We start from the raw sequence: 25,549 nt of genomic DNA on the forward strand, positions 1-25,549 counted from the left end.
AAAATCCCTTTCTGGGAGTACTTTGCAGGACACAGGTCTACCCCCTTGTCTCAACCAGCTTTCTGACAAAACAAAAGCAATACTGGTGCTGGGTGGAGTTATGCAGGACTATGTCATAGCTTTGTTATTTGCCATTGTCCAATCACCTGGAGACTGGGTATAACTCAGTAGTCTGAGAATTAAATCTCCTGAGTTCTGTGATGTACTCAACGTGATTTTGCAAGTATATCAAAAATCCTGTTTTTTTTTTTTTTTTTCTATCCTGTAAGAAAAACTACAGGGCATTGTGTAATATGCTTCCTTTTGTAGACCAATGACAGCAGTTGTATAAGTGTTATTCAACGACCATACATTACACTAATGTCTACATTTGCACAGTTGTCCAAATCATCCTGATAATTATATCAGCACTAGATCTCAGAGGAACAATTGAAATGATTTGGCTTATGACTAGTCTTACGCGTTTTGGAAAGTTCACGAGTCCATATGTTCAGCATTTATAGGCAGTTTCCCACTAGCTTTTTTTTTTATTAAACTTTTTTATTTTTGTCATTTTGTGCTTTATTTTGCTTTGCTTTCTTTCTGCAGATCTTCCATATGACCTATGACCTGGCCAGTGCAGTGATGAGAATTATTAACTTGATTGCTATGATGCTATTGCTGTGTCACTGGGATGGATGCCTTCAGTTCCTGGTTCCAATGCTCCAAGACTTCCCAAGTAATTGTTGGGTTTCAATCAACAAGATGGTGGTACGTAGTCATCAGTTTTGAAACAGTTTTCTAACGTTGTTTGTCTGCTCTTGACTGCACACAGCAGTTTTAATGTTTATACCATATATTGATTTAGGCACTGCTTCCCCCAAAGTGCAAATACATACTATGTAGTCATGCTTCAAAATGTTGCCATGCCGCATGGCTGTTTTGGACAACCTGAGGCTGTAGTCTAGCTGTGCATAGGAGGTTCACATTACGATACCCCTACCTTCCCATCCCCTAAAATAGCACTGTCAATCTGTGATTGAATCTTGGTATGATGATAAACGTAAGCTTAAAGGCTCCATTCACACTTTTGCGACTTGTCATGCGACTTTGGACATGATATTTTCCATATAACCATTCATTCATATATGTGTAACTTAAAGTGGTAATGATTACAAAGTAGTTCATGCACTACTTTGGTCTGACTTTCATGCAACTTGAAGGCCATAGACTTCAGTGGTAACTCTTAAAAGTTGCTTGAAAGTCGTACCTGAATGTTATACAGTGCAACAGTTGTCCATTATCATTGATCAAAGTTGCATAAAAGTTGCACTCCAAAGTTGTGCAACTTTGGAGTCCTACAAGTGTGAATGGAGCCTAACTGTGGATATAATGAAAAGTTAATTAGCCATCAACACCCTTCTGAAGGAGGCTGCCATCGATTAACTCAGAGTACAGCACTGTATCTTGGCCTAGGCCAGCAAGGCCCAGGCCTAGGGCAGCACTTTACAGGGGGCAGCAAAAAAGCTGCTTACTCCCCCCAACCCGCACAAAAAAAAGCCCCTTCTCCCGGCTCAAAAACATACAGCTCAGCCCATACAAACCGGCGACAGGCTGGCAGAAGTTGTCCACTGGTATTTCAATGTAATCTCGCATGGAGAGATTACCTAGGGTTAGGGACAGATGATCACTCCGGGACACAAACAGCTTGTGTCCAAGGACAGTCATCTGTCCCTCACCATAGATATTAATTCCATAAAGCGATTACATGTAAACATTGAGGACAGCTGTGGCTGCTGTCAGTCTTTCATTGCTTTAAACAGCCAGAGCAGCTTCAGCTATCTGCAAGCACCTGAAAATCCAACTGCAGGAGTCCACCGCAGTTGAGGTGGAGCTCTAAGAGCAAAAGGTGGAGCATCAAGAGGAAGGGGTGTGGTTTACAGATGACAGGGTGGGTATTAAACAGGAAGGGGTGTGGCCTTGACAGGAAGGGTTGGGTCATATTTAAATTAGGGGGTCATGAGTTTAGTCAGGCTTAGGGCAGCACAAAACCTAAATACATCACTGACAGAGTACATGCTAGTTCCGGGGCATTGAAACTTCTTGTCATTTCCACGGTAACAGAATTGCCATGCAACTAGTGAGTGAATGCAGGTGATCAAATGGTAACTTTTATTAGACAGGTATTTATAACTTCATTTCCTATGTAAAATAAGTTAAATTTGAAAAAGGACAAGAGGCATATGTTTAATAAAGCACTAAGCACTGATGAAAATAACAAGTTAGATGTAGTTGAAAACATTTTTAAATGCAGTGCAAATGCATATAGAAAGAAAATGTGTTTTTAATGATCCTAATTTACATCATTGCAGTGCATTTAAATTAAAGTGCTGCATTTTTTTCACACCAGAATGCATCGCAAATGTATGTAAATGCAACTTGTTAAAAAGAAAAAAAGAAGCCAAAATAGATATTTACAAATGCATGTAAATGCTCATGCAGAGCCACACATAGAATGTGTAAAGGAGTCCTTTCCTTGGCTTTGGACAGATTCACTTTAGGCTGGGTTTACACTTGGGCACAGAGCTGCTCACAGCAGGGGTCCAGTGCGTCTCCATTCACTGGTCCAGGGCTGATTTCAGACCTGAAACGAACCAGAAAATGCACAGGACTCCTGTGCAATTCGCACCAGAGCTGCTGCGGAGATGTGTGAACCGGGCTCCATAAAGAGCCGGTCACAATCTCCTACTATGCGAATCGAATGCGGGGAACCCTGATCCAATTCGCATAGGTGTGAACCCAGTGTCATGGTGATAGATCTCTAATTTGACGGCCCTGTTGGGGTCCATCAGAACCTGAAGGGGGTTGTTTGGATTGGTGACATTCTCTGTAGTATTTGGGTAGTGTAGAAATAAACAGTAAGAAGCACCTGCAAATGTAAATTTTTTGTTGCTCACAGAAAATTTATGAGAGCCCTGCATATCTGTGAGCAGCCTTACATGTGTGCACATCCATGTCTTTTACTGCAGTCTGATCCTTCTCTTTCTTTGAGCAGCAGGAATTTGCAGCAAAATGCTTATCTGCATTTTTGGCCACATAAACATGAACTTTGCTTTTTTTTTTTGTCCCTGTTTTAAAAATACAATTCACCATTTGTATTGTCCTGGTTATCATTTTTTTTCACTGCAGTCAAGGGGAAGCAGGTGAAAAAGGCAGGGTCAGTTTTGATTCAATCTACTTTCAGTACATTATGTTTAGCTTTGTAAAATGACCAGTAAGAGCAACTGGAGAATAAAGGATTAAAGGCAGAATGAAGACTGAATAAAGCTATAAGCATTGTTTAAAAGCAGGAACAAAGACAGAGCAAAGGAAGATGACAATTAGCCCCAGTTCACACTATGGATCGCGCAGAAACATGCGGCTCATTCCTGTGCAATTCACATGCGATTCAGTGTGGTCCATTGCAAGCACATTCATTTTGAATGGGCTCAAATCGCACTGCTTTTTGAAACGCAATGGAACCGGTTCACATGGTACTTTTGTACCATGCGATTCGGTGCAATCAAACGCCCTGTGTTTTGAGGTGTCGTTAACTTAACATTAAAACCTGCTGAAGATCGCAACTGCTGTGCATTTTAAACGTGACACGCACACTAGATTGAACATAGTCTTATTGAAAATATTCTAAGGCTGGGTTAACACCATTACCGCATGCGACTCCCAGCAGGGGTCCGGTGCATCCTAGTTCACCGTTTTAGGTCCAATTTCAGGACGCATTTTTGGCTGAATTCGGACCTAAAAGACACACAGGACTCTTGTGCAAATTCACACCGGAGCCGCAGCAGGGATATGTGAACTGGCTCCATAGAGAGCTGGTCACAATCTCCTGCTTTTGTGAATTGGACGCAGAGAAACCCTCATCCAATTTGCATAGGTGTGAACCCAGCCTTAAGCTAGAGTTTAACGTTAGTGCTTTTATAGCAGTTTATTTCCATTGTGTTTTACCTACTACTGTTAAAATACATGTTTCCATTTTATCTGTTTGGACCATCTTTTTTAAAATTTTTGTATATGGAAAGCAGATAAAAAGTATATGGACTGTATTTAATACGTTGTTATTCAGTCTCCATTTGGTTTCCAAGTTGTCTTTGTTTTGCATAAGGACCAGTGAAAAAAGAGCTAGGTTAATGAATTGAAAACGGAATGGAGTCACCAGCACCATTTAAAAGAAATGCTAAAGACACACTCGCCTTACACGGGGAAAAGTGACACTGTCTCACCCCCCTAACCCCATATATTTACCTTTCCCATGCTTCCTTGCAGCTCCATGGTCCTCTGCAGTCAGCAACACAATATGGGACTTCTGGGTATGGAGGATGTGACCTGCTTCCATATGCTAGTATGCAGTTTTATAAGCCCATTGCTAGCCCTTAAGGGATTGTAAAGTCAGAAGGTTTTTTTATCTTAATGCATTCTATGCATTAAGATAAAAAGACTTCTGTGTGCAGCAGTCCCCCTAACACTTACCTGAGGTCTCTCTCTGTCCAGCGATGTCTATGAGTGTCTCGGCCATCCGAGAGTCTCCCTTCTGATTGGCTGAGACACAGCAGCGCCGCCATTGGCTTACGCTGCTGTCAATCAAAGTCAGGTATCCAATCAGGGGAGGGAGAGACAGGGCAGGACCAGTTGGACTCCGTGTCTGAATAGACACAGGGAGCTGTGACTCGGCTCAGGTGCCCCCATAGCAAGCTGCTTGCTGTGGGGGCACTGAACAGGGGGGAGGTGCCAGGATCACAGAAGAGGGACCCGAGAAGAGCAGGATCTGGGCTGCTCTGTGCAAATCCACTGCAACAGAGCATAACCTGTTTGTTATTTTTATAAAAAAAACGAGAATTTACAATCACTTTGTTACATAACCAAGGAATTTTATATTACTGCTTCCCTGGTGTGCTGATCTTGATGCTGGCTGCAGAGGAACAAAGATGTAAGAGAGAGCAGGTAAGGTACGTATACGTGGATCGAGGGATGCCTTTTTTAGAGGTGGACACAGTGGTAGAGATTTACAAAAACTAGTGCACACAAAATCTGGTGCAGCTATGCATATTACCCATATTATCAGCTTCCAGTTTTTATTGTCAAAGCTTAATTGCACAAGCTGAAGTTAGAAGCTGATTGGTTACTATGCAGAGCTGCACCAGATTCTGTGTGTGTCAGTATTAGTAAATCTCCCCCAGTGTCTCTTTAAAAATGGGTTAAAGAAAGATGACAAATTGATCATACCTGGCTTTATTCCTGCTTGGTAATATACTCTCACTCTCACATGAGAACTTCCTATTCATTAGTTTATTTTTCTAGTTCTCGTGTTTGCAGTTTACCAAACTGATGACATCTCCGTTTCATAAATGATCCCTGGTTAGCTGGGTTCTGCTGGGTATGTTAACAAAGCTGTACACCTTGGTGATATTTTAAATGGTGGTGTGTAATGAAGGGGTTAAGACCTTGAAGCTGCCATTGTAACTAAGCTTGGCACAGAAGCCCGGTGCCAGTCAGCCGCGACCTGGCACATGAGAACCCATGGAGGGGTAGAATAAAGGGATCAGTGACTTGGTGTGTGTGTGAGCTGAAATCGCATGGCTCAGCACAAGAATAATAATAGATTTTTCTCTCCTCTTTTCTACCTCTCTTTGCTTCACCTCCTTGTTGCTCCTCCTAATGTCTTTACATGATTCTGGAATTCGGTTTTACTCCATGCCCATCCTTTGTTTTCACTGTGCCTTTTGTAGTCATTTCTTGATCTACAAGTCCAGTAATTTCTCAGTGTTTCCTCCATCAGTGTTGTGTTGCTACCTCTGTGTTGCACGTTATTTCTGTCTACATGGTTGGAAGCATTGTCTTATCAAGTCCATCTGATTCCCCCCTTGCAGAGTCTGTTTGCATCATTCTCCCTGCTTTCTCTTGCTCTTTCTCTTCTTTCAGCCCCAATGATGTCCCTCCGTTCTGCTACTTGGGGTAATGTGTGCCCGCGGCAGTTTCTGTAGCTTGCTCTCTTGCTTTGTATGTGTATAGAGGGTTATATGGGGGACACAGCTGAGAGACGCAAGTCAGTGATGCATGTATATGGGACACAGTGTTTGCACATGTGTGTGGGTGCACTTTGATGCTCGCTCCTACATGGTTGCAGCATGCCTCTTTACATGAATACTTGAATACATAAGGCCCATGTTCTTTACACTACATACATATACACATCTGTGGCATGCTTCATCCATGCCACATGTCAGCACGGGCACAAAGAACTTGAAATATGCACTTTTCCTCTGGCGATTAGGTGAACTCTTGTACAAATGCCCATTTTACTAGTTAGATGGGTGACGATGTGATAAGAAATTAACATTTCCTTTTTTTTTTTCTTTTTGTTCCTATGCCTTCACACAGAATGACTCATGGAGTGAGCTGTACTCCTTCGCCCTGTTCAAGGCCATGAGCCACATGCTGTGCATTGGTTACGGGCGCCAGGCCCCAGAAAGCATGACTGATATTTGGCTTACAATGCTGAGCATGATAGTGGGAGCTACATGCTACGCCATGTTCATTGGACATGCCACCGCTCTCATCCAGTCACTGGATTCATCCCGTAGACAGTACCAAGAAAAGGTGAGTTTGCTTTTATTAATGACCTCATGTCCATTGCACCTATTATGAGTAACCTTGGGGGTATTGTATTGCATTACAAGTATAAGTTTTGTATTTAGGTGTTCACTCCATCTTTTATGTGAACCAAGTACATTTTTTCATGTTTTACTTCCCTTGACACATTGGCTGCTGTGCCTACCACCGATTTCTCTGAAATAGGAAACAGCTGACCACCTCTTCTTTTTTTTCTTGCAAGCGTCACAGCATATCAATGCCTGTGGCAAATCTGACAGAAAATCATCCAAGCTTTTGATACCAACTGAATGAGGGGGATTGCTTTATAATTTGATATAGAAAAGAAGATTGATAAAAATGCACTACTAGGATAACTCTACCTACCAGCATTAATGATTAGTTATCTACTGCTGCTGTTACTGATACAATCCCAAACTTTATAAGTTTGCCTGGAACACAAAAGCAATTTTGATGCTACAAGTGGTTTAAATATAGCATCTTATTTTAATTAGAATTAATAGGTACCGTATTTATCTGCGTATAACACGCACCCCAATTTAAGAGGGAAGTTTCAGGGAAAAAAACTTTAAAAAAAAAAATAAACCACTTTGAAGCAAAATAATGGTCAGTGAGCATCAATGCAGCCTAATCTGTGCCCATCTGCAGCTTCAGTGCAGCCTGATCTGTGCCCATCGATGCAGCTCACCATCTCTCCTCACAGGAAATTCACTGAGCCATCATCTGTTTACTCGGCTCTGTCTCATTACACAGTCCCGCCTCCGCCATCGGCATTGGACCAGCTCCTGTGATAGAACACTAGTCCAATGCCGGTGGCGGGACTGTGTGTGTGACGTGCGAGTCAAGTTAGAGCCAAGTGGAGAGGAGATGTCTGCTTGGTGATTTCAGTTGGCACTCGTCCCCCTCCTTCCCATCCGAGGTACGCTGTCGGTGTGTAACACACACCCATGATTTTCCCCCTATTTTTCAGGGGAAAAATACGCCGATAAATATGGTAATTACAACTTCATAATAAAATCTCTTTTTGCTGCATATGTTTCCTACGTGTATTTGACGATTGTCTTTTTTGCAGTACAAGCAAGTTGAACAGTACATGTCCTTCCACAAGCTGCCTGCTGATTTTCGCCAAAGGATTCATGACTATTACGAGCATCGCTACCAAGGAAAGATGTTTGATGAAGACAGTATTCTGGAAGAGCTAAATGAGCCTTTGCGAGAGGTATAGAGCTGCAATGGGGGAGGGGTATAAAATGACAGTTTGGGTAGCACTGCCCTTTGTGCGTAATTCTGCTAGTATTGGGTATCATCATAATGTTCACGTAGACTGTATGGGAGATTGTATGAGTTAATCATTTGTTCTAGAAGGGTCATCCAATGTATATGGATGCATTCTTTAACCATTTATGAACACAGACCATATAGATCTTTATGATTTGTGAAAATCTGATGGCTGCTATTTGTCTTGATAGGCCTGGTTCTTTTATCACTCAACTGTTTACCTTCTTTTTAGTTAATATCACATTACTTCCTTTTAGTTGTGGCTTTATTCACACTATGAAACCTGGTAACTGCCATGTGTTTTCATGTGCTGTACTGCGTTTTGAAAGGGTCCAATTTAGTCGTCTGGATGGGGTCTAACAAGGCAACCCATCCATGATGCAACATGTTAGATTTTTTTCAAAACCTACTGCAGCACAGCTAATATGTGAGAATGTTCAACGGTTTAAAAGCTTCTCTTTGTGCATTACAAATGACCGGTATGAATGAGAACTACACATTATAGTGCATATTTACATTCCGATAAATACTTGGGTATAATCGCGTATAAATGTGTTGTGTACTGTAGATCAAAGTATATTTTTTATTCCAAAGCACAACAACTTTAATAGAGTGTGTAAATTACACTCACATTCCTTATCATCCTATCCTATAACACTCTGTACTGTACGACGAGGAGTATCAATATACAGGCTACTGATTCCAGAAGCTACAATTACTTCTGGTATTATTATTATTTAGGATTTATATAGCGCCAACAGTTTGCGCATCGCTTTACAACATGAGGGCAGACAGTACACTTACAATACAAATCAATACAAGAGGGAACAGAGGGCCCTGCTCGTTAGAGCTTACAATCTAGAAGGGAGGGTCAAGTAGAGACAAAAGGTAATAACTGTGGGGGATGAGCTGATGGGAAAAAATGAAAATACAGTTGTTAGGTGTGGGTAGGATAGGCTTCTCTGAAGAGGAGGATTTTCAGGGATCGTCTAAAAGCTAAGAGTAGGAGATAATCGGACAGATTGGGTTAAGGCGTTCCATAGGATTGGAGAGGCTCTGGAAAAGTCCTGGAGGCGAGCATGGGAGGAGATGATGAGGGAGCTAGAGAGCAGGAGGTCTTGCGAAGAACGAAGGGAAGGATTAGGTTGGTATTTTGAGACTAGATCAAGTGATGTAGCTGGGGGCAGAGTTGTGGCTGGCTTTGTAAATAGCTGTTAGTATTTTTAATTTAATCTGTTGGGTGAGCGGGAAGCCAGTGGAGGGATTGACAGAGAGAAGTAGAAGACAGAGTGATTGGGAAGGTGGATGAGTCTGGCAGCAGCATTCATGATGGATTGAAGGGGGGATAGACTATGTAGAGGTAAGCCAATGAGAAGTGAGTTGCAGTAGTCAAGGCGAGAGATGACCAGGGAGTGAATTAAGAGCTTTGTTGTGTCATTGGTTAGAAAGGTGCGTATTTTGGAGATGTTGTGGAGGTTGAGGCGGCAAGATTTGGACAGTGATTGGACGTGGGGCTTAAAGCGGGGGTCCACCCACACCGCCAAAAAAAAAAAATATTAAAAGCCAGCAGCTACAAACACTGCAGCTGCTGACTTTTAATACATGGCCACTTACCTGTCCCAGGGTCCAGCGATGTCGGCAGGCGACACCGAGAACCCGCTCGGTTCTCGGCAGCTGCCGCCGCCATCCTAGTTGAGGGAATCAGGAAGTGAAGCGTTGGGGCTTCACTTCCCGGTTCCCTACTGCGCATGCGCGAGTCGCGCTGCGCATCGTAAGTGGTCCCCGCTCTCTCCTGGGAGCTGTGTGTTTCCCAGGAGACAGCGCGGTGGGGACGGGAAGAGGCGTAGACTCCCATGGGAGTCTATGCCGGAAGTGGGTGCAAATACCTGTCTTAGACAGGTATCTGCACCCCCCTCCCCCCTGAAAGGTGCCAAATGTGACACCGGAGAGGGGGAGGGTTCCGAAAAGCGGAAGTTCCAATTTTGTGTGGAACTACGCTTTAAAGGAGAGTTCAGAGTGCAGGATTACACCTAGGACCTTGGCATGTGCGGATGGGCTTATATATAGTTGTGCCATCAATTTTGACAGAAAGATCAGGGGAAGAGGTACGAGGGGGAGGAAAAATTATAAGGTCGGTTTTAGATAGATTAAGTTTGAGGAAGTGGTGTGACATCCAGACTGATATATCGGATAAGTAGGAAGAGAACCAGAGAAGAGTCACAGTCACGGAGACCAAAGGCGTGGAGTTTTTTGAGGAGGAGGGGATGGTCAACCGTATCAAAGGCAGCAGAGAGGTCCAGGAGTAGTAGTAAAGAATAGTGTCCATTGGTTTTGGCTGTTAGTAGATTGTTTGTTAATTTTAGGAGAGCAGTTTCTGTGGAGTGTTGAGGACGAAATCCAGACTGAAGGTGATCAAGAAGGCTATTATCAGCAAGGTGGTCGCTCAGTCGGTTGTAGACCAGACATTCAAGGAGTTTGGATAAAAAAGGGAGCAAGAAGATGGGGTAAGATTGGATGGGTCCAGTGAGGGCTTTTTAAGTATGGGGCTGACAGGTGCATGTTTTAGAGAGTTGGGGAAGATGCCAGAAGACAGAGAGAGATTGAAGATGTGGGTTAGAGTGTGTAGAATAGAGCCGGAGGGTGAACGTAGCATTTGCGAGGGAACAGGATCCAGGGGGGCAGGTGGTAAGATGAGCGTTCGCAAGTAGTTTAGCAACCTCGTCTATAGTGGTGGAGTTGAAGGAGGGAAGTAATGATTGTACCTGTGCGCATAAAGTGTAAAGCGTGGAGGGTGATCAGTGCTCATACATCAGTACTAAACAGTAGAAATCTCCTCATGAATTGTATCAATCTTCTCTTTGAAGTGATTGGCAATCTCCTGGGCAGTGAGTGAGTGAGTTGGTGGGTGGAGGATGAAGTAGAGAGTTGAAGGTAGAGTTGATGGGGACGGGATGATCAGGTATTAATGAGAGAGAGAAAGTAGGTCTGCTTGGCAGTGAGGAGGCAGGAAATGTATTTTTGGAGGACAGATTTATAATGGCTGAAATCTGTCTGGGACTTCTTCTTACGCCACAGGCGCTCAAGAGCACGGCTGTGTTTTTTCAGACTTCTAGTGTCATCTGTTTGCCAAGGTTGAAGGGGATGTGTAGTAGGGGGCCAGTGTGTCCACTGAGGCTAGAAGTGAAGTGTTGTAGACAGAAATGGCAACAACAGCTTCCAGTCCCCACGTTCTTGGCTACTCGGAACCCAGTTAAGCAAACTAAATCTGCCAACAGTGCCTGGCACAGAAGGCTTCCTCTCTCTCCCCACAGCAGCAGCTGTTCTGAATACCCCTCTGCGGACACTTTCTGCACTGCACATGGCAGATTGCAAGGGAAACTTACAAGGGAAACCCACTGGTTCAGACTGAGCACATGTTTGTATGGGGTGTGATCTAACGTTATAGGGCCTTAGTACCGTCTTGGGTAGTTTCCACCAATTTGACACTCCTGCTTTCCTGTGGGTTTTCTGCTGGCCCTTTTTCATATTTATCTAGAAAGGAATTTTGTGCCACATGTCTGATTCCAATGGCTAAATTCCAGGTCTTATTGAGGCCATAGACAGCAGTGGCCACAAGCAAGCACATTTAGTCACGTGGGTTTTCATACAGAAATCATCCAAGCAGCTGTGTGTATGTATGTGTGTGTGTGTGTGTATGTATATATATATATATATATATATATATATATATATATATATATATATATATATATATATGTAATATAAAATTTACTCTGTGTTCCATTATCTGTTAAATCTTACCAAAAAAATGGGTAATATGTTTGGTTTGTATGCACCAAAATTCATGGGAGCGCTGACAGCGTAGTACTGTAGAAGATTACTAGACCGATAAGTCTACTATAATGTGCTAATATACTGTGCATACCTGCACATTATGGCTAAAATTTCCTGGGGCCCAATTGAGAAGACTTTTTATGGAGGTTTAATTCAACTTTAAGAACACCATTACTACCCTTATTGATGCTGCACACTCCTGTTTAGAGTTAGAGCAGCCAGAGTTTGCTCACTTTCAAGGTCTCCCGCATGGGGTCCTTACAATTACCCAAACCTGCTATGACCTTTGAAGTCCACTCTTAGAGGCTGTTCTATAGGGTGACTGGCCATATCTTTAGGATGAGCCTCCTCTCTATCCATATTTTGAACTTGAGGAACCCCGGGATCATCAGCCAAGCACGTTGGTAAATGCTAACAGTCCTTTTAATTTTCAATAAAGGCTATCAGAAAAATTGTTTGCTTTAGATACAAAATAGTACATCAGTTTGTACAAGATAAAGGGTTGGCTCACTGCTAGTCACACTCGTCCCTTACAGGGTTTTTAGAAGCTCTTCTGCCTCTGAAATGGGGTCTGAAAGAGCAGTTTTACCAGCCGTCAAGCTCACTCTGTTGGCTGTTTCCTCCTCCATTTTTGGGCACTGATGCAGACACATTAACCCCTTCTTGACCAAAGTCCCTGTAATTAGGATTTGGAGGTTCTGTTCCCACCCAAAGGTGTCCCGGAATTCTGGGTCCCTAATGAATACTTATAATAACAAGAATCTAAAGCTCTGCCCACCAATCCACTAATAATGAATCGTGAAAAACAAATCGTGTGAACAAACCAAAAAAAAGAAGAAAAAAAAAAAAGTGTCCTTTGAAAATATGACAGTTCATGCTCATCAAGTATAAAGTCCCATTAACAAACATTTGTGTCCGAATCCTCTTCTTTACATGTGAATCGAATAATAACACTTTGTGCGTCAACCAAATTGTGTACACTCTTCACCCTGTGATTCTCCAAAATGCTCCAATCAAGGACCTCATCTAAGCTCTGTGGTCAAATTCACATATGTCCCCTTTAAGGGGGAAAGTGAACCGGCAATACCCATCTCCTATATCTGTATCCAGATCATTTTCTGTGTAGCACACATGTAAAAGCAAAAGGGCTAATATAGTTTGATACTGCAATATATTTTAGAAAGATCAAGGGTTAAAAACACTCACATTAGAACAGGAGTAACAGGCATATAATGAGAAAGCACGCCTATCACTAAGACCTGGGATAGCAGCTCACTGTCCGTTTTGTACTCACAGACCTCCTGGCTAGCATGATGACATAATTGGCAAGCAAGACTTCGTCCCTGTTGTCTGGGTCCAAAGTCTAAATGCCAAGTGTTACAAACTGGGGATTTTGATCCCACTTTGTTTTCAGATTTGCCACTCTGTCCACAAACACCTGGGAATCTACTGCTACTAATCAGAGATGTCACTGGAGTCGAGGAAACCATTTCCCCCAAGGTGGATGCCTTCTGGTCCAGGTGCTTTATCCACCTTTATTCTGTCTAAATATTTCTGGACCATATCACTTTTGAGCCATTCTAGATCATTAGGGGCCATGTCAATGCCATCACCATTATGGACACGAGGTCCCCCATGCCCCTTTGTATACACAAAGCTGAAGAAAGTATTTAATAAATTTGCCTTCTCTTTGTTCCCAGTCACCCACTCTAGATTACTTTGTAAAGGAGGAAATTTGTTGACTGAAGCACTTGACAGATTTATCAAAGTGTCACACGAGAAAATGTCCTCCCCCCATCCTCCAGGGGTTTCAGCTTCCTCAAGAAGAGTGCCCTAACACCTCAGGCTTTATCTTTAAAGCCAAAACTCCAGTCCTTCCTTTTGGCACAAGACTTGGAGCAAAGAACCTACTAAGAAAGTGAACATCTGTTAAAGTTTTGTTACAGACATCCCAGACCCTGTGGTTTCAAATGATTTCAAAACGCTACCCCCTTTTCATTTTCTTCTGTCAAACTAACCAAAATATTCTCAAGGACAATTAGATATGCAGACTGCCCTGAACCATCTCTAATACCAGGGAGTGGCCTTTCCTGTCCCTGTGGAGGAGGGTTACAAAGGTTTTTATTTAAACCTGTTCTGTTCACGGTGCCAAAACCCAACAGGGGTATTCACTCTATGTTGGACTTCCAAAATGAGTATCTTCGTATTCCAAAGTTTCTTATGGAATCTGCAAGGTCTTTTTTTTACTTGGCATCAGTAGACAACCGAGATGCATATTACATATTCCTATTTACCTGCATCATCAGCGCAACTTGTGCTTTGCAGTAGGAGAAAAACACTTCCAATTTGTCACACAGCCATTTGGCCTGTCCTCTGTAACCAAAAGGTGCTTGCACCCCTTTGAATGCCCTGAGTTCTTAAGAGGGTAAAAGACAACAGGGTACCTAGACAACCTTCTTCTGAAGAACTTCCCTTCAACTATCTGCAAACGTCCAAGGTACTATTCAGACCTAATTGGCAGGTATATCACCTTAGCTGTTGCAATCTGGACCAAGGGAAATAGGCTCATTCCAACATCCATTTTAGTTAATATATGCCTTTTCCCAGTGGAAATTCTGCTTTGACTGATCCAAAAAAAATAACAAGACCAAACCACTTTTCTCAGGGCCTGCACATTTCCATCCTGCTTCTTAGTCACTGGCTTTAATGATATAGCTGATGAAAGCTAGATCTAGATCGGGGGTGCCAAACCTTTTGAAGAGCGAGGGCCACTTTAGCGACTTGGTAACCGTTTGCGGGCCACAATGAGCGGAGCAGGCAGATGACAGGTCCGTGTCTGCTCTGCATATGTAGAGCAGACACGGACACAGCACGCTCTACTCTATGGGCCCTTGGATCCAATCTGCCCAGACAGAAGGAGACGGATCCCCTTCTTTCTTTTTAAGTGGATCAGATTAGATATAGGTGGGTGTAAAGGGACACATGTCCATTTACATGTGCCACTCTATAGAGGTGAATGGAGGGCCCGATTGGGTCCGCCTGAAAAAGAGACAAGCAGACCTGATCGTCACTTCTTCCTCTGGATTCCTGCAGGTATCGCTGGCTGCTGCTGTCCCCCAGGTGGGTACTGCCGGTGGGTGCTGCTGGCAGGTACTATTGGTGGGTATTGCTGGCTGGTTCCGGACCCGCCATCCCCGAGCATCGGTGTGAAAGGAAATGGCACTGGAGGAAGCATGTGGCTGCAGTGGAGAGCAGAGCTGATGCCTTCTGTATCGCTCCTGTCACAGGCGGGAGTACATTTGGTATCACTCCACCTGTGACAGAAGTCGGCGACATACAGAAAGCATTGGCTCTGCTTCCTTTAGCACCGGCTCCATTCTGCACACTAATGCTCGGGGATGGCGGGTCGGGAACCCGAGTTCTGGGCTTGCCGAAACGCCATCCCAGAGCAGGAGGTGGCGGACCACATGTGACCTGCGGTTGGGCAACTCTGATCTAGATGGTCAGGGGTATCTCTAACTCTGTCATTCCCACATTGCTCAAAGCCAGAAATTTCACTTTCCATAAAAATGTACTATCGTACCTGGAAATCATTATTTGCCTGGTGCGAGGCACAGAACCCCAAGAGATTTCTCTCTGCCTCCCATTCTTAAAGGATAAGTGCACCTTTGTAAACAAGAAAGAATAAATACACATCTTTTTGCATGTGCATTTATGTTTGTTTTTTTATTAGGAGCCTGTAAAGCATTGCATCTGCGATCAGCAGATCAAGGGTGCAATCTCAGGCTCCTGGTAACTGCCAGTGTAGCTGTCTGCCTGTACCTCCACTAGATTTGTGGGAGTTTCCTGGACATTCCGACATTAAGCCTCTGTTGCCCAGCTTTTCAAGGCCGCCACCTGGTTTTTAGTTTTATACCTACTCAAAGTTCTACCAGGTGGACATCCAGGCTTCTTGGGATGCAGCTTTCAGCTGCAAGGTCTTGTAAAAGTGCTCTGTTGGGTCAATTAACCCTTGTTATTGTTGGTCCTGTTGACTCAGTTATTATTATTATTATACAGGATTTATATAGCGCCAACAGTTTACGCAGCGCTTTACAATATAAAAGGGAGACAATACAGTTATAATACAATAAAATACAATAGGATTAAGAGGGCCCTGCTCAGAAGAGCTTACAATCTAATAGGGTGGGGCAGGTGGTACAAAAGGTTGTAACTGTGGAGAATGAGCTGGTGGAAGTGGTAGGAGATTAGTTGGAGACGTGATGGGCTTTCCCGAAGAGATGAGTTTTCAGGGATCGCCTGAAGGTAGCAAGAGTAGGGGATAGCCGGATAGATGGAGGTAGCGAGTTCCAGAGGATGGGAGAGGCTCTGGAGAAATCCTGGAGACGAGCATGGGAAGAGGAGATGAGAGAGCTTGAAAGCAGGAGGTCTTGAGAAGAGCGGAGAGGTCGATTTGGGTGATATTTGCAGACAAGATTAGTGATGTAGCTCGGGGCAGAGTTGTGAATGGCTTTGTATGTTGTGGTTAGTATTTTGAATTTAATTCGCTGGGTGATTTGGAGCCAGTGTAGGGATTGGAGTAGAGAGTTGGTAAGGTGGATAAGTCTGGCAGAAGCATTCATGATAGACTGAAGAGGGGATAGCCTATGGAGAGGTAAGCCAATAAGAAGGGAGTTGCAATAGTCAAGGCGAGAGATAACAAGGGAGTGAATGAGGAGCTTGGTGGTTTCATTTGTTAAAAAGGGGCGAATTTTAGAGATGTTACGGAGGTGAATTCTACAAACTTTTGACAACGATTGGATTTGAGGCTGAAATGACAAGTCAGAGTCTAGGATTACACCTAGTACCCTGGCGTGAGGGGAGGGACTGATGGTTGCATTGTTGATTTTGATGGAAAAGTCATGGGAGGGGGCACGGGCGGGGGGGATATTAATAGCTCAGTTTTAGAGAGATTTAGTTTAAGGAAGTGGTGCGACATCCCTGCTGATATGTCAGTTAGTAATGCGAGAGGAGACTGAAGGAGTGAGGTGAGGAGTAGACAGATTTGGGTGTCATCAGCATATAAGTGGTATTGGAAGCCGTGGGCAGTTATTAAGTGACCAAGGGAGGAGGTGTAGATAGAGAAGAGAAGGGGTCCAAGAACCGAGCCTTGGGGGACCCCCACAGAAAGGGGCAATGAAGAGGAGGAGACAGAGTTTTAGGTGACACTGAAGGAGCGCTGTGATAAATAGGCAGAGAACCAGGATAGAGCAGAATCTTGGAGGCCAAGGGAATGTAGTTTATTGAGAAGGAGCGGGTGGTCAACAGTATCAAAGGCCGCAGAGAGGTCAAGTAGTAGGAGTATGGAGTACTGGCTGTTGGTTTTAGCAGTTAGTAAATCGTTAGTGAGTTTTAGTAAGGCAGTTTCCGTGGAGTGCTGCGAGCGAAAGCCAGACTGTAAGGGGTCAAGAAGGTTATTTTCATTGAGGTAGGAGCTAAGACTGTTGTAGACTAAGCGTTCTAGAAGTTTAGAGGTAAATGGGAGCAATGAGATGGGTCTTAAGTTGTTCAGGTCGGTAGGGTCCAGTGAGGGCTTTTTAAGAATGGGAGTGATCTGCGCATGTTTTAGAGGGGAGGGGAAGATGCCACTAGAGAGGGAGAGATTGAAGATGTGGGTGAGGGAGCATAGGATAGAAGAAGAGGGAGAAGAAAAGAGAGAGAGGAATTCTGTTTGCCTTGTTGCTCACCCTTCTTATTTATTGCTTGAGCATGTCCCAGGGTCTATGAATTTCCGGCCTGTGCCTTGTACTGTACAATTAAGTCAATAGGAATGACTTACCTGTAAATTCCATATCTTGGAGTACAGAACAGGACACAGGACACCCTCCCCTCTGGTCTTGTGTTAAGCTGCATTGCTTGCTAAAAAACTGAGGTCTCCTGAGTAGTTGGGTTAATGGTAGCATGTCCAATAAAGCTTTGCCAGTATACAATCACCTGAAGGTAGCAGGCTATAACCCAGGATCTATGAATATCCAGCTTGTGTCCTCTATTGTACTCCAAGATATGGAATTTACAGGCAAGTCAAAATATCTTTTTTGACTTACCAGGGGAGGTCCCTCCCCTCTGTTCTTATGATCTGCCCATCGCTTTCTGCAAAACTTGAGACTAGCTGGTAATAGTAGGGAGAATGTAGAATTTCTGTCTAAAGTAGAATGTTCCCTTTGTTTTTGTGTCCAGTCACCTAAAAGGAAGCGTTCTATAATCCATGCTTTAAGACTAAGATCCTTTGCCCTGTACTGTACTCCAGAAAATGGATTTTACTGCTCAGTCTAAACCCCATTTTTCTCTCCAAGTGGCAGTTGCCTTATACCATAGTGGATGGAAAAACTGACTGCACAGCATGAGTGTGCTCTGACATATCTCCTTAGCTAAGAGAATAAGGGAACTGTACCTACATACATAGTCTATAGTCAGCAAAACCTTTGTTTACTTCTGTAGAGAAGTACCTGTCTCTGAATAAAACATAGGTGAAAGAATAGTGAAGTTGTGTATAAACATATCGCTTGCTATGCACAAATCAGTTTTTGTGGATCACTCAATCCAGTTAGTTTAATCAGTGGCATGTCTGAAATGATCTTTGATGCAATACAAATGGGGAATTCACCTGCATCAATCAAATCATTTGTAATTTTAAAGTTTTTGAGAAAAAAAAAAAAAAAGAAAAAGCAGTTCTTTCAGAACTGATCAGTTGCTCCAAAAACCATACGTGTTCAATCTTGCAACTAATTTGAGTTTGCTAAACCATCAAGTTTCGTTCATCTTTCAGTCTCTCTGTCTGTCTCAAAATTGATCAAGGCAGGAGAGGAAAATTGATGAGAGTTGCTAAATGTAATCAAAATACTGAACATGTATTATACTGAGCTTAGTAAAGCTCAACGTTTTAGATGGATTGTAGTAAAGAAAACCCTGAGGATTGATCTGAGGATCAGGTGAAAGAAGTTCTTAATAGCACCATTATCACAATTTATAGATTTAACCTGGCACATTTTGGACCAATATTCCTTACCATGCAGTCTTCCTGTACTAGTTGCTTCCCCTAACCACTGTATAAAATTCAAAATTTTAACCATAACACAACGCGGCCATCCACAACATCGCCCCCCAGCTACATCACCAACCTCATCAGCAGATATCGTTTTCTCCCAAGACCTCCTGCTCTCGTTTCCTCCTCTCAACCCATCCTCGCCTCCAGGACTTCTCCAGAGCCTTTCCCATCATCTGGAACTCCCTGACCCAGTATGTCCAGTCATCCCCATCAGTGATTACATTTTGTACCACCTCCCCTTCCCTTTAGATTGTAAGCTCCATGAGCAGGGCCCTCCTGTTCCTTCTGTATTGTAATGTCGCCCCTCCCCCCCTACATTGTAAAGCACAACGTAAACTGTTGGCGCTATATAAATCCTGTATAATAATAATACTAGTTGTTAGGCCACATACGTATAGTGATTTGTCTCACTAGGACTCTGCATTTAAATATTTAAATGTGTGAAATAAAGCAGTAGGGATAACTTAAAGTGTATATCCAGTCAAAATGTTTTCTCTTAGTTTTGTATAAAATGGGGAATGATTAGAAATCCCTCTCAGACTTTTTACTGCTATTCTGGGCTCAGCAAAAGAGATTTACCCAATTTTTTACATAGTCAGGTTGAAAAAAGACACAAATCCATATAGTTCACCCAATAAAAAAAAATTAAAATTAAAAAAATATAAAATAAAAATCATACAATTCCATATGTGTATATGGGATTGTATGATTTTTTTTTTTTTTTAATTGTGCAATCTTATGCCCAAAGAAAGGCAAAAAAACCCCAGCAAAGCATGATCCAATTTTGCTTACAGCAGGGGTAAAAAAATTCCTTCCTGATCCCCCGAGAGGCAATCAGATATTCCCTGGATCAACTTTACCTATAAAAATCAGATTTGTCTGACAACTTCTGTTTTTCATGAATCCATGTTGTCTGTTGCTCGAAATATTTTTTCCAGAACAATTCATCTATTACGTGGTCTTTTCTTAAACTCTCCAGTATCTTCCTGACTATAGAAGGTAAACTAATAGGTCTATAGTTATTTGGTAAAGACTTTGATCACTTTTTAAATATGGGCACCACATTGGCCCTATGCCAATACAGTGGTGCTATTGCAGTCCTTAACGGGTCCCTAAACAATTAGAAAAAATGGCATTGAAATGACAGAGCTCAATTCTTTTAGGATCCGTGGGTGTATGCCATCTGGTCCAGGTGCTTTATTTATTCTGTCTAAATATTTCTGGACCATATCACTTTTGAGCCATTGTGGATCATTTGGGGCTGTGTCACTACCACCCCCATTAAGGGACATCAGCTCACCCATGCTCCTTTGTATACACAGAGCTGAAGAAAGTATTTACAAAATAATCTGAAGTGGGTGACTGGGGACAAAGAGAAGGCAAATGTATTAAAGGGCCTACATGCTCAGACCTGACCTTTTTTACTATTAATATATTTGAACATTTTTTGGGGGTTTGTCCTATCTTTTGTAATCTGTCATTCGTTTTGAATTTTCACCTTTTTAAATTTCCTTTTTACATATTCTGTTATATTCTTTGTAACATTTAAACAATGATTCATCACACTCTCCAGCAACTAAGTCCTCTTTCACACTCGCTTTGAGATCACTTCTCGCATAGAGACAGACACCACCACCCTTCCGTTTTACCCTGGAAAGAGATCATAGCCAGGAATATTCTGGCACTCCTCTCCTACATGTAAAAATCATCATTTTTTTGCTAGAAAATTACTCAGAACCCCCAAACATTATATATTTTTTTTAACAGACACCGTAGGGAATAAAATGGCGGTCGTTGCAACTTTTTATGTCGCACGGTATTTGAGCAACAATTTTTAAAACTCTTTTTTTTTTTTTTTTGGGAAAAAAAAAATGGTTTCATTAATTAAAAAATAACACAACAGTAAAGTTAGCCCAATTTTTTTTGTCTAATGTGAAAGATGATGTTACGCCGAGTAAATAGATACCCAACATGTCACACTTTAAAATTGCGCACACTCATGGAGCCATAGGTGAAGCTTTAATTTTTTTTACAGGTTACCAGTTTAGAGTTACAGAGGAGGTGTGGTGCTAGAATTGTTGCTCTCGCTCTAACCTCACATGTGTGGTTTGAATGGCGTTTACATATGTGGGTGGGACTTGCGTGTGCGTTTGCTTCTGTGCACGAGCACACAGGGACGGGGGCGCTTTACTTTTTTTTTTTGTTTATTTTACTTTATTTTTTTATTTTTACACTTTCTCTTTATTTTTTGATCACTTTTATTCCTATTACAAGGAATATAAACATCCCTTGTAATAGAAATGGTGAGTGACGGGTCCTCTTTATGAAGAGATATGGGGTCTATAAGACCCCACATCTCTCCTCCAGGCTGGAAAGCATGAGATCAGAAAATGAACGATTGTATGCTTTCCAGCCACGATCACGGCTTTGTCATAACGTCACGCCCGGGCCTCCGATGGTCATCTCTATGCTCGTCATCCGGCGGCCGTGGATTCTTTCTCCAGGTCCCTGATGGCACAGGAGGGCAGCGGGAGGGGGGCTGTCCCCTCCCGTTGCCTGTAAGAATGATCAAGCTATGATTGTTCTTACAGTGCACAGAATCACCAGCTCTAAAAGATAACTGGATGATGCCTGTAGCTGCAGTCAAGGATGTCATATGACATACCTTGGATGGGAAGTGGTTAATAGCCCAGTCATGTGAAGAATGAAGTCAAGATTCAGCAATACTAATTCAATCATAGTTCTCCTCATGCACCAGGGCTTCCAACTCGCCTATTTTGCTTGGCAGACTTCTGGCACTGGTGAACACTTTAATTTATTGTCACATTTTGCACACTTATGTTGCATATTTTTATTTTAGTACAAATAGTACCATTTCCAATGGTTGTTTGTAACATGGGAACCTTCATATCACCTGCCATAGCCCTTTCCCACATCTTTCCCCATTTCGCCCACCAATAGGGGCTGAACCCTGTCTGCCCGATTATAATCTAATATTATAATGGGGCAGACAGGGGTCTGCCCGATTATAATACGCACTGTATACTGTGCGTCTGTCTATGTGTATACTGTGCGTCTGTCTATGTGTATACTCTGTGTCTGTATGTATGCTCTGTGTGTATAGTTTATGAGCTATGTGTACCCACTGCCACTCAGCAGAAGTCTAACAATCGACTTCTGTTTAACAGACATGTTGGAAAATCAGTGGCTGTGTTGCCACCTGTCCGCAGAGAGGAGAAAAATGCCCATGAAAAATCCACTTGTTACCATTCAGAGGCAGCTGAATCGTGCATTGCTGAGCTCAGCCTCGGATCTGGCAGCAGGGCAGCTCTGGGTGCATGCCTGTGCGGGGACATCATGGCACACATAAAGCATGGCTTTTTTTCATAAGTCCCACTGGCCGGTCTGAGGCCAACCACAGCAGTTCACTATTCAGCTGGCTCCACAACTGCACATAACGCAGTTCAGAGCCTGCAACTTTTTTTTAACAGACTTTTCCTGCCAACTGCCTACCACACTAAGCACTAAGGTGAAAAGGGGTGTGTGTGTGTGTGTTGCATTATTTTTCCCAGGGCCCCATGATGCTGTTAAGGTGGCACTGCCCATGAAAGGCTCCTGGTGCCTTTACTGGGTCGCCAGCTTTAAGTCCCCTGCCACTCTGCCTGTCGCCGAGCATGGTGCCCCTCCACATGGGTATACCCACATTAATGTTGCATCAAAAAGATGGCTGCCATGTGGTGGCCATCTGTAAGCCTGGGGCCCCATAATCTACTAATGCCCAGGGGCCCCATGAGTTTTCATTCCACCCCTGATTCTGTCATTGGTTCCAACGTGGACCAAAACAGCTAGGTCATGCCCAGCCCTTCCCAGTAATTTATCAACCCGGTCCACCACATGCTGAACCCTGGCACCAAGGAGACAGCAAACCATTTGGTTGAGGCGGTCCTGGCGACAAATTATTCTATCAGTCTATATGATTATAGAATCTCCTATTACCACCAACTGTCTAGGCCAGGGGTAGGCAACCTTGGCTCTCCAGATGTGGTGAAACTACAAGTCCCATGAGACATTGGAAGACAGGCAATGGCATGAGGAAGAGGCATGATGAGATTTGTAGTTTCACCACAGCTAGAGTGCCAAAGTTGCCTACCTGCACTACCCTTACCATCCTAACTAGATGGGCTGCTCTCCTGGCTGTTAGGGGTAGCAGTGACATCCAGGGCTGTCACCTCTGAGCTTGTCCCCCACCCTCCCCACGCACATCTTTACCCTTGGCAAATCTGTTTGGATGCTCAAACCCAGGGCTGGCCTTCCTTTTCTGTGAGCCCCTACTACTCCCTTTAACTACATTAACCTATCTTCCTACCTGATAATCCTGACAGTCCTACCTGTCCTGCTGACATTTTACCAGACCGGAAGTGAGGAGAATCTCAAAACCGCAATACAGATATAATAAAATGCTTTTCTTTAGTAGCGTAGGGGAAATCTAGAACGCCCGTTTAGATTTTTTTTGGTCAGTGTCCCTGTTGTAGATTTTCTTTCACTTGCCGTTACCTCTACGTCAGGACAGAAAAAATGGTAAAAACCGGAGCGAAATTCCAACTCTGACTCTATACACGTTAGGCTTTAAACACTTTACACCACCTTTACAGTCACTTTGCCCCCTTCCACAGATTCACATTCCCCACAGATGGGGAATTCAAGAACGTCTTAAAGCGGATGTAAACACATGCATAAAACTGTTTCATTTACGGCATGTGCCGGAAATGTACCACTCCCTTTGGTTGTGCTCTCAACCAAACTGTCAAACCATCCAATGGCCGGTGTCAGAACTAATCACATGTGCAGCATCATGGCAGTTGGAGATTAAACAGAGGCAAAGATGGCAGCTTCCTTGGCTGAAAGCGATAGGGGGGTTTACTTACACTTTAATGGCAGTTTTCTGGTGTTGGGTCCCTTTAGAAGTATCTGCACCTAATTCCAGCAAACATTTCCATCTTTTTCAGTTACATTACTGACAGACAACAAATTTGGGTAGTTCTCAGGAAGCTGAGAGCAATATAAGGTACTTTTTGTGAATTAAGAATAAAAAAATCCACTTTTATGCCCCGTACACACGGTCGGACATTGATCGGACATTCCGACAACAAAATCCTAGGATTTTTTCCGACGGATGTTGGCTCAAACTTGTTTTGCGTACACACGGTCGCACAAAGTTGTTGGAATTTCCGATCGCCAAGAACGCGGTCATGTACACCACGTACGACAAGACTATAAAAGGCCATTTCAGAACCAAGCGCAGCACCCTTTGGGCTCCTTTTGCTAATCTCGTGTTAGTAAAAGTTTGGTGAGAGACGATTTGCGCTTTTTCAGACTCGTGGTTTTCAGATCGTTTTCTGCTGTTCAGTTTGTGCTTGTGGGTTTGTATCTGCTCTTCAGTGCGTGCAGTGAGTTCGTATTTGATTATTCATTGCGTTCTTGTCCGCTCGTTGCTGTTTTTCAGGTCGCTCTTCACAGGCCTTGCTGTTCTTCAGTGCGTTCTGTTACTTCTTTCTGAGCAGCTGACCGTTTTCTAGCCATGTTGCGTGTACGTACTCATCGTAGAGTTCGTGCTGTGCGGGGGCTTGGTGTTGGGATCCTGACCTTGACACAAGTCCAGTCTATGAACAGGGTGGGGAGGAGTTCATGGACCAAGAATTGGTTGCTCCAGCGTGACCAATTCTGTCACATGCCTTTGCTCCGTGAGATCCGTGAGAATAATCCTGATGATTTCAGGAACTTTCTCCGGATGACGGACCCCGTTTTTCACCGTTTGTTGGCTTTGCTGACCCCCCTATATCAGCAGGCAGGATACCTGCATGAGGCAAGACATCACTCCGGAGCAGAGGCTAGTCGCCACCCTGCGGTACTTGGGGACAGGGAGAAGCCTGCAGGACTTGACGTTCTCGACAGGCATCTCCCCCCCAGGCTCTGGGGATCATTATCCCAGAGACCTGTTCTGCCATCATACAGGTCCTGCAGAAGGACTATATTAAGGTAAGATTTTTATCCTTTAATATCACATTTTATTGTATTTAATGTTTGCTAATGTATTGCATTTCTTTCCTCATTCCCTAATTACCATGATTGTAATATGCTGTGAATGTCCCCTTTGTCCTCATGCATGCTGGATTTTTATGTAATTATTTTTGTTGTCCTTCATACATATTTGCCTTCACTTACCTCCCCAGCATGCTCTCCTGCCCCTATATTCACCTCATGTGGTCACTTAATGTATTTTATCAGCTCCATAGTAGTGCTTTACCCCAAACACCCCCCAAAATGTTTAGAAATGTGATTTGTGCTTTAAATTCAGGCAGAGTGCCAGAGGCTTTTTTTGGGGGGTCCCCAAATCATTTGGAACCCTCCCTCCTCCCAACTGCTAAGTCAGCTGATAACAATTCTCTATCTATCCTCAATCATCTATCTGCTGACTTTGCCAAACCCATACACACTATACCCACCTCTTTTGTGGTCAGATTTATGGATGAATTCCCCAAAGCATGTAGTGCAAGGGCCTGCCTGTATACTTTCAAATGGTACTGTTTCAAGTTTTTGTATACTATTATTATCTTGATAGGTAATAGCAGAATGTCCAAATGTGCTCAAATGTGTACAGTGTGTATTTATATCTTTGTATTATGACACTTCTTACCTGTCCAGTGGGCT

At 43.2% G+C, this 25,549-nt stretch overlaps 1 protein-coding gene across 1 annotated transcript in view; it reads left to right on the forward strand.

Annotated features, from left to right (window-relative positions):
• The window catches only part of HCN2 (hyperpolarization activated cyclic nucleotide gated potassium and sodium channel 2), a 158,226-nt gene that overhangs the window by 108,249 nt on the left and 24,428 nt on the right, over window positions 1–25,549 (forward strand). Inside the window, exons 3-5 of the mRNA XM_073594040.1 lie at window positions 589–750; window positions 6,415–6,633; window positions 7,718–7,864. Of these exons, the coding sequence (XP_073450141.1) occupies window positions 589–750; window positions 6,415–6,633; window positions 7,718–7,864 (528 nt within the window). The remainder of the gene's footprint in view (window positions 1–588; window positions 751–6,414; window positions 6,634–7,717; window positions 7,865–25,549) is intronic.

Source organism: Aquarana catesbeiana, linkage group LG01, assembly GCF_042186555.1.
Source record: "Aquarana catesbeiana isolate 2022-GZ linkage group LG01, ASM4218655v1, whole genome shotgun sequence".
Taxonomy (NCBI): domain Eukaryota; kingdom Metazoa; phylum Chordata; class Amphibia; order Anura; family Ranidae; genus Aquarana; species Aquarana catesbeiana.